The 10,076-nt window shown below is 38.4% G+C and overlaps 1 protein-coding gene across 1 annotated transcript; it reads right to left on the bottom strand.

The window, feature by feature from the left end:
- Window positions 1–265: 265 nt before the first annotated feature.
- Window positions 266–4,142, bottom strand: LOC149224957 (xylan glycosyltransferase MUCI21-like). The gene is made up of 2 exons (XM_089386357.1): window positions 3,624–4,142; window positions 266–2,051 (listed from the first exon to the last, which is right to left on the bottom strand). Exons 1-2 carry the CDS (start codon window positions 3,787–3,789, stop codon window positions 847–849), a joined length of 1,371 nt encoding a protein of 456 aa, XP_089242483.1. The 5' UTR covers window positions 3,790–4,142; the 3' UTR covers window positions 266–846.
- Window positions 4,143–10,076: the final 5,934 nt, after the last annotated feature.

The following is a 10,076-nucleotide window of genomic DNA, read 5'->3' as shown; positions in this document are numbered from 1 at the left end:
TTCCCCAATTAAGTCAAAATGTGTCTGAATTTCTTAAGGAATTTTTTTCACTATTTGACAATTGCAGACCGTTATTTATCCACCTCACACTGCAGTATAAAGTTTTGGGATATCCTCTAGATTGAGGTAAATCTTAATGTTTGAAATTTTCAGATAGCTAAATTCCAAAGAAAAAGTTTAGCCTTTTTATACACGTTTGACAATTGACAAGGCATGATATCTAGGTTAACAACCAGAGTTATTGCTAGTCTAGCTATGGAAACCATTAAAAGGCAAGTGCAGATTCCAAAATCTGCTAAATGGATTATTTATTGTAAATCATATGTAAAGCACAAGTGATATCTAAGGAGTTAGGTCTAAATTTCTCCTCTATCATATATACGTGTGTGTGTGTCCTTGACTCTACCGTTACAAACTGTTACACAACTACTGGTTGACCATGTATGCAGGTTGATGACACATACTGGTTGGCCTGATGACAACTTGTCCTCTCAAGACCATGAAAATGAATGAACTTAAATAAAGTTCCATACAATGTAAATCTGACATCAGAAGATGCTGGATTTTTCTCAATTTGCAATTTCAAAATCACAATTCAAACTTCTTTCCATAATTTATTTGTTCATTTCGACATGCCAGCTCATGTCCCTTGAGTACTTAATGACAGCTTAGGGGTCAATATGGGATATAAACAGCACAGTATGGGCTATAAACAGCAAAAACCCAAATGCTTACCATTGCAATGATCTCTGCCCTACAAAACTTCAATTTTTAGCGGCTTGCTCACTTCTCCAGGGATGTACACTTCCATCCAAAGGCATGATCTACCAGGGTAACCTTCCCGCATTATAGGCTCATGAACTTATTTGCTTTTCTCTTAGCTCTAATTAGTACTCTCTTCATTCGAGATAAATTAATAATAACATCTTGAGATTCCAAGTAGATTTGTTTAGTTACTGCCCACCCTTGCTGGACAACAGCACGTGGATTTCTCAAGACAATGTCATTTTTGCTATATTTATGACTTAAAGTACTTTCTTCTAGCCCTATCTTATAACCTATGTACTGAAAGCCCATCCTTTCTGCTGGTTCACCAAAATAAGTGTCAGAAGCCCACTCAGTCCCAAGAGGAATGACCTGAATGAACACAGATCCAGGACGCATGAACAGAAAATGAGTCAATGCTGCACCGTGAACACCAAGCAGTACATGGCTGGAATTCAGAAGCGCATAAGTTGTCTTCAATTCAGTGGTTCGCAATGGCTTCCATACTGTAACATTAAACCCTAGTTGCTCAGCCAATCCAACCACCTCTTTCAGGTTCAAGATTACCCTGTTACCTTCACGAACAAGTATTACAAGGCGAGGCTGATCTGAATTTGGTTCAGGGACAAACCAGTGAGGTGTGTAAGCACGATTGACCAAAGCTCTGAAGTCAAGTATGCTTTTATTGTGGACCATTAAAGAGGGATCAATCATCAGATCACCGTGAATAAACAAGCCAACTGTGACCTCTGGAAAGCAGTGAACCATAGTTTCATTTTCAAAATTGATGACCCTGTATTTTGTCAGTTGCTTCAAAATTTCATCATACTTGGTTAACCACCAGTTATGGCAGTCAACAATAATAAAGACAACCTCCTTTTCCAAATGCTGAGTTGTTATATACATAGGAATAATCCCATCATTGAACTCATGATACAAATTCCCAGTGTATCCTGAAGTACTATAGACGATAGCAGGCACATTGTGTACAACATCACAATTCAGATTGGAAGAACTTGTAAGCGTTACACTCTTCAGAGTCACCTCATGCACAATGGCCATGACATCCTTTTCCCACTTCCGAGTGTAAGGCCGGACCTTCTCCTCTATGCCAAAGTTACTTTTATCTTGCGCATGAAGCAGGATCGAACTCAAATTTGCATGCATCTGAACATGTCCAAAAGCAGTGCACAAGTCTGTACGGAAATGGGATCTGTCACAGACTATTCCTTCACCTTCCTTGTATGATCCTGGAAACTTAACAGTATCTGCGGCTCCTTTGTACCCTACAATAAAGTTAAAAAATGGATATTAGCCTACTTTTGACAAATTGCCTAAAAATTAAACTTAACAATTGAAAAAAGTTCTCTAAAAGATCATCCATATCCCACCTAATAATAGCCTAATATCAGTATATTTACAGAAACTTGAATGGATGAAACAACAAACTGTTTTATTAACTCAAAAGACTGCCAACCATTGTGGCTTATACATGGCCCATCACCAAATGGAAAGTTGTTCAAATTCAGAAATGAAAGTTCTGTTCCCATCTCTATGTTGTTAGAGGGGACTGAAAATAAAATCAGGTTAGCTATTGTGACCTCCATGGCTGGTTAATCATTACAAGCTACATTTAAATGAAAGTAAATGGACTACCTGAATAAAGTGATCAACTAGAAAAATAAAATAGGCATGATTGAAACAAGAACTGGCTTACACCACCCTAGACCACAAAAGAAAGCGAACAAATCCTTAAAAAAGCCCTGGGAAGATAAAAAAAATGCAAATCATGGAAATAAAATGGGCCCAAGGATGGACAATACCCATTATAGAATGATATATGCTCTAAACCTAAAAGCTGAAAACAACTCTCTTTAGCAACGATGACAGAGAAACTTAATGAACTAGGACAATATACAACAGATATCCTAGACCATAGTATTTCTATACAGAGAACAAGTTAGAGATATTAGTAAAGATAGAAATAACATCTCATCCTTTGTGAGGGCTGGATTTTGGATGATCCCCCATTAATCAGGTAGCTTTGACAAAATAGAGTTGACCCAAAAGTATAGTGTGCGTCCTCTCATCAGGTTACATAGAGGCAGACCAATGAGTTTTTACAATAACCTCCTCGTTCTAGGTGACTTATTGGATCCTTTCTGGAAGGGTGATTTGGTGAATGACTTATCGGATCCTTTCTGGAAGAGTGACTTGGAAAATAACCTAAGTCACTAAGGCTGCTATGACCGAAATCATAGGCAGCTCTTTTAAGCAAAAGATGGGGACCTTCAAAGCCACAGTGAGAACCTGGATGACTATTCCTATTAAATATGGAGTTATTACAATCCAGCCTCGAGATTCACTAGCCAAAATCCAAAAAGCATACTTTTCGTTTCCCTCATCTCAGTCTGGAAAAATCTAAAGAAAATAGTCAAATTAAATAAGGAAAGACTCTCCTCCGTATACCCATTAGGCCTTCCTGAGTTTAAGAACAAATCTATCTGCATAGCCTAAAACATTTTGTTAAAAACTAAGGGAACAAAACATAGTTCCTAAAATTTACGGCTGATTATCAAAATCAATTTGGTATTTTGGAAACACGCCTAACACCAAACCCACAGACCGCAAAGGAATCAACTTGGTAGTTTTCAGAAGGCAAAAACACATTTTCCTTTTTGGATAAAGGAACCAACTTGGTAATTTCAGAAGGCAAAAAACTCATTTTCCTTTACCATTAGGAGGCCCAAAATTGCATTACTGCAACAAGGCAGTTGCTAGACTTCTGAAGCTACGTCATTTAATGTCTAAATCCAATACAAAAACACGCAAACCTGAAAAAGGAAAGACCCACTTACACTCAGATCTCCAATGCAGAGAAGCTTGTTGACTCATCAAAACTACGAATCCAATGGCCAAGATGGTGGTGGATAGGGCAAATGCCTTGGATTGAATTCTCTTATTCATCACCATCATGCCCTGTGATTTCAGCTTGGAACCTATAGTCGCCCTTGAACTATTCATTATGCAACATATGTTGCTTCCTCTGAAGTTTCAGCAACCTCGGCCCCTTGGGTTGTACAGTTGCATTTTTTTTGCAGATCCCGTGAGCTTTTAAAGCGTGATAACATGGCGGACCATTCAGAATATCCAGATTTTATGGCTTCAAATGTGGACAAACTAGCATTAATTTTACCCATTGTGTCCGTAGAAAATCCTATTAACTTCCAAACATAACTTCTTTTAAAATATTATCTCTGGGAAGTGCCAAAAACACTGCAAAGTTCAGGAACACCCTTCACAAGATTACACGTTTCCACACAAAGGCTAATCCAAGTCCATGTTCTCGAGACAAACAACCTGTGAATAGGGCCATCTAATAATGACAGGATATAAAAGATGGCATTTAAAGCTTTACGTTTTGATATTGGTTCAGTGTGAACTCTAAATTTAGCAATTAATGTTTTATAATTAAATATGATTTATAGCAATAGTGATAGATTTATAATATTTAATTATGAAAATAATGTATTTACTGCATATGGTGGATTGATGGATTTTTATGTTTTTATTATTGATGGATTTTTAATTCTGTTCTATATTTTTGAAAAATAATATAGTTTATGAGTAAAGTTTAAGTTAAGTTGAAATTGAAGCTGAAAAATAAAAGGTAGGTGAAGACTAACTATAGTTGCAATTGAGGTTAGATGGGTTCATGGATTTTTGATTTGTGTTATGAGTAAAATTTTAGAGTGGATTGAGATTGAAGTTAAAGTGATTTGGGGTGTGAGTAATATTTTAGATTGGATGGGGATTGAAATGGAAGCATTGAAAGTTGGTGACCTGTCTTTATAATATTTTATAATATTATTTATTAAATGATATAAAATATTTATAATTTTAAAGTATTTTATTATTTAATATTATTTATAATATTTTAAATGATATAAAATATTTATAATTTTAAAGTATTTTATTATCTAATTTTATGATAAAATTAAAAATAATAATAATAATAAAATTACTATATTCAAAATTTGAATAATTAAATAATTATAATAAAAATTATTTATAATTAATTTAAATTATATTATAATAAAAAAAAATATTTAAATTATATTATAATTGGAATGTTATATAATTATTAAGAGGGGTTATTTATAGTTTTAAAGGAAAAATAATTAACACTTTCAAATGGAGTTTTGGAATTATGTTCTATAATATAGTATAAGCTTATACATGCTTATTAGGTTTTCAATTAGTTACCAGAAAGTTAATAATGCTAGATGACTATGATTTTTGACATTTTCTTTTCAGACATTCACCTCGCCTCCATCTTAGAAAGGATACAACATAGTTATGGCAAGTCTAAACCATTGAAATGGTTACACATACTATGTGACCACTACTCAATAGCCACTTCCAAAGCTAACAATGCCTCAAGGCAAACAGGGGGGATTTTAGTTACTAATAGTCAATAGTATGAATCAATTTGAGATTAATTATTTAAATCTCATCTCATCTCGCATGTTCTTGAATCAATCTAGTGGATGGCACAACACATGTCACATATCTCCTGCATAGCAAGGATAGGGCAAATAAAACTAACTTGTCCTTATTGCATGTTTCATTCATGTCCACTCATAATGAATTCTTCGAGTTAGTTATCATGCATCATAAAGTGATAATGCTTAATTCACACATAGTTGCAAGCCCTTTGAGGGCGAGATCAACACATGATCTTTTGTTTGACTTCTATAGTTTGCAGTTCCACCTCTTCATCTTAGTTGGCTAGAATCTTCCTCCCTCAAATCAAAGGTAGTGGACTACCGTGAGTTTCGTGAGACTTGTTTTTCTCTTTAGTGACATGAGACTAATCTCAATGAACAAGCATTTTCATATTAATCTTGTAAGGATGCCTTAAGCAAACAAGTTCATAACTTTAATTTCAAAATTGACATTATAATGGGAATATTGTCGCACCAAAAGAGGCAATTGGATGCTCTTGAATTTGTGGTTTAGCAGTTGAGTAAATACCAAGACAACATGAAGAATTGCCTTCAATCTCATCCTTAACGAGATTGTATTGGATCCAACTACAATTAGCTCTCATTACCTAGGTTGGCGATTAGCAGAAAAACACTTCTAATCCATTTGGTACCAAGAATCATACCGATGGAGGCCACATAAAATTAGAAGCAAATAATCACCCATAAACTATTAGCATACATGTCATGTTTAGTTTAGCTAATTTAGTTTGTATACTTTCCTTTCTACTAATGCTTTTAGAGCAACTTCTTTTTAGACAATGTATTTAGTTTCATATATCCCTCCAGGGCAACTCAACTGGTGATGGTCCTGTAAATGAAGTATTATGTGCGAGGAGGTACGATGTTCAAATCCCCCCAATTCATATTGTGTATGCAGAAAGGGGCCTACATACGCACCTAGAGTTTATAGTGGTAGTAGTTGGAACCAACCCCTGTCACACGAGTACGAGCCTGGTCTAGTTGTCGATTCTTCTAGTCACAAAAAAAAAAATGTCTTTAGTTTCATATAGGTTTGGTTACTAGCATTGTTTAAAAAAAATAATGAATTTTTTGAATCATCCCATTATGATGGCCAAACCTTTTTCTATCCTTTAAACATAAGCTTCAACTTCACTATTTTTAATTAATGTTTTTTTTTGTTTGCTAAGTTGTGTGAGTCTTGAGATGATTGCAAATTTAACCTTTGGCTTGAGAAGTTGTGACCCAGGGGAATCTAAGTCATCAAAATCACCTGGGATCGCACCTGGCCTAGTGTTGATTTTCCACGGTACTGGAATCTAGGTTAGGGTCTTAGAATCACTAAAATTACTCATCCAAATACCATAAAAAATTACTTTTCATAGTGGAATATAAACAACATTAAATCAACACGTGCACAAATATATAAATTTTTTACAATTTTAACTACCCAACTTTGTTATATTAACAAATTGTAATAGGAAAATACCGACATAGGCGCGCGCTCTGCTCTGAACTGCAGAGTTGGGATTAGGTCTGCAGCCGCCGTCAAGCTTGGACGGTGCCATGAGCGGGCCTGGGGGTGGGGAGTCCGCTCCCACCCCTCCATCATCCTCTGAAGAAGCATTCCATAGACTCTTAACGCAGAAAGGGAAGAAACGCCAGACTTCTGATGTGCCGAAATTCATAAAAAAGCTCGAAGAAATACCAGGGATTGCACTCCCAAAGGAACAACCGATTAAAATCGCTCTTGCTCTGACTGACAGAGGCCTGGTAGGGCAGTTTATGGGCCGTTGGCCTTCCACTAAAACCACGGACGATTGGATTCAGCGAAACTGGAGACCTCAGCTGAAAAACAACATGATTTGTTATGCTGTGGGACGAGGCTATTTCATTTTTGAATTTACCACCAAAGAAGATCGTGATCTGGTGTTCAGAAACGGGCCGTATTTTATGGGAAATCAAGGACTGTATCTTAATAAATGGAGCCCTTACTTCGATCCCTCTGTCGATGTCCCTAAGGAGGCGCCGGTCTGGGTACGACTACCTAATCTCCCGATACACTGCTAGAGCTATCAATCCCTGCAGAAGATTGGTAATGGGCTGGGCTGGGCCAATATACATGCGCTAGAATCTGCGTGGAAGTCGATCTGGAAGCCGGTCTGCCAGAAGCGGTCAAACTTACAGTTGGAGAATGGCAGCATTACCAGAAGCTGGACTACGAGCAGTTGCCTTTCAAATGCCGAACCTATCATGAGCATGGACACTTCCAGCGAAACTGCCCAAAAGCTCCAACAGGGAACACGGTTGAAGAAGAAGGATGGAAAGAAATCAAAAAGGGAAAGGCTGTTCCAAAGCCCCCGGGGCAGAACAATTCCGTTCCATTGGGGAAGCCTCAAATTAATTCAAAAGCCGCTGCTGCTTCTAAAGATGGCTCCTCCTCAGGAGAAAAGGTGGATGTCATGGAGACCCAAGAGGAAACATAAAATAAGGTGAAGCAAGCGAAAGAAAATGAAGTCGAATCAACTGTTCCACCAGTTGATGATTGTCAGAGGGGAAATGAAGGCAATGAAGAGCACATCAGTCTAGCCTCAGACTCTGAGGGAGAATCAGAAGAGAGAGATTCTGAAACTGACAACTCGCTAGTCACTCCTATCAAGACGACTAGGGGGCGGAAATCCAAGAAGAAACAGAGAGAGGAAAAAACTTATATAGATGTCCTCCAAGGTTCCCAAAAAACCCTCAAAGGAATGATGAATACCAGATCTGGGCGCAAGAGTAACAGGGCTCCAATAGGAGCTTCATCCCCCCAAGTCAGTAAATAATGAAATACGTCTCCTGGAACTGCAGAGGTTTAGGTAGCAGGTTGAAAGAGGAAGCCTTGAAAGATATAGTGAGAATATACTCGCCTGAAATCCTCCTCATCCAGGAGACAAAGCTGGGGGATCTTCTTCTCCTCCAATCTAGTAAAGCTTTTTGGAAAAAAGGTCATGGAAGAGTGGTTAGTGCAAGAGGCGCTTCTGGTGGAATAGCCACCTTTTGGAACAGTGCCATATATGATCTTATTCAAGAAAAAAGTAGCCCCCACTGGCTTTTCACTCAGCTCCTCCACAAAGATTTTGGTCAACAAGTAAGTATGTTTAACGTTTATGCTCCTGTATTGCCAGGTGAGAAAAAAATTTGTTGGAACTCGCTTCATTCATTTCTTTCAGAGCAAAATCCTGGAAATATCATTATTGCAGGTGACCTGAATGTCACCCTTGCTCTTAATGAGAAAAAGGGAGGCTCCATTGTCAGGGACCCTGCCAGAGAATGGGTTGAAGATATAATGTTGGGCTGGGATCTGGAGGATATTAAACCATCTTCAGGTAAATACACCTGGTCCAACAAAAGATTAGCCCCCAATCACATTGCTGCCCGTTTGGATAGATTCCTTGTCCACTCTACTTTCCTGACATGCGGTCTTATGGCCACCTCTAAAATTCTTCCAAATCTCACTTCTGATCATAAGCCCATCCTCCTCGAGCTTTCCCTGGATGGTAATCTAGGCCCCATTCCTTTTCGTTTCAGCCCTCTGTGGACTCAGCAAGAAGGATTCCAAGAGGTGGTTTCTAAATCCTGGAATAGGCCTGTCCACAGTTCTCCATTCTTTGTGTGGGAAGAGAAAATCAGGGGCCTAAAAAGAAACCTTAAAGAGTGGGCTAAAAGATTGAAAACCCCTACTGCCAAAAGAAAAGAAACTCTAAACAGTCTTGCTGCTCACCAATTAGATATGGAGCATAGTCCGGTATCTCAAAGTCTTCTCCAAAAAGAAGTCGAGCTTCAAAAAGAGGTTCATAGATCTAGCGGGGAGGAGGAAGAATTTTGGCGACAGAAGTCTAGGAATCTATGGTTGTAGTCCGGAGATAAAAACACCAGCTTCTTTCATAAGCAAGCCGAAGCCCGAAAGAATTTAAATCAGTTTCTGAGATACATTACCAAAACATTGTGGTTAAGGATTTCGATGGCATTAAGAGAGCTGCTTACTCCTTCTTCCAAGATCTTTATTCGGCTCCTGAAGAACCAGCTATTGATCCTCATGCCTACTCGATTGAATTAATTCCCAAGTGCGTTCAGGAATCGGATAATGCCATGTTGACAGCTCCGATCAGTATGGACGAGCTTAAGAAAGTTCTGGACAGCATGGAGCCTGATAAAGCCCCAGGCCCAGATGGGTTCTCTGTCAGGTTTCTATTGACTTGCTGGTCAAAAATAAAAAAAGATCTATTGAGAATGGTCAGAAAGTCCCAGAACTGTGCAAAGCTGGGCGGTGGCATCAACTCGGCCTTTCTCGCCTTGATCCCAAAAGAGAAAGGCGCCTCAGACTTCAGCAGATTTAGGCCCATATCCCTGTGCAATTCCAGTTATAAGCTGGTCTCCAAAATAATTGCCAACAGGCTTAAAAACATACTGCCAGACATCATCCCTGAAAATCAAGGCGGATTCATAAAAGGAAGAAAGATATTGGACAACATTGTGTTGGTGCAAGAAGCAGTTCACTCTAGCTGCCAAAGAAACGAGAAAGGTATGGTGATTAAGCTCGATCTGGCTAACGCATTTGATAGGGTGAGACATGAATTTTTGTTCATTGTGATGAAGAAGTTAGGCTTTTCAACAGACTTCATAAACTGGGTGAAAGCCTGTATTGCCTCACCATGGATCGCGCCACTGGTCAATGGCCGTTCTACTGACTTCTTCCAAGCCTCTAGGAGCCTTAGACAAGGATTTCCTTTGTCTCCACTCCTCTATGTTGTTCAGGCCTCG

Source organism: Pinus tabuliformis, chromosome Q (assembly GCF_031772625.1).
Source record: "Pinus tabuliformis cultivar Carrire ecotype Pingquan chromosome Q, CPIR1, whole genome shotgun sequence".
Taxonomy (NCBI): domain Eukaryota; kingdom Viridiplantae; phylum Streptophyta; class Pinopsida; order Pinales; family Pinaceae; genus Pinus; species Pinus tabuliformis.
Note: the sequence above shows the minus strand (reverse complement) of the source record. Positions and strands in the feature narration are given on the sequence as shown.

What these genes read in the sequence shown, in the direction of transcription:
- LOC149224957 (XM_089386357.1), bottom strand. Translation starts at nt 3,789, where the DNA reads ATGAATAGTTCAAGGGCGACTATAGGTTCCAAGCTGAAATCACAGGGC. An exon ending in TCTGCATTGGAGATCTGAGT is followed by an intron (nt 2,052 to 3,623) that starts GTAAGTGGGTCT and finishes ACTTTATTGTAG; the next exon opens with GGTACAAAGGAGCCGCAGAT.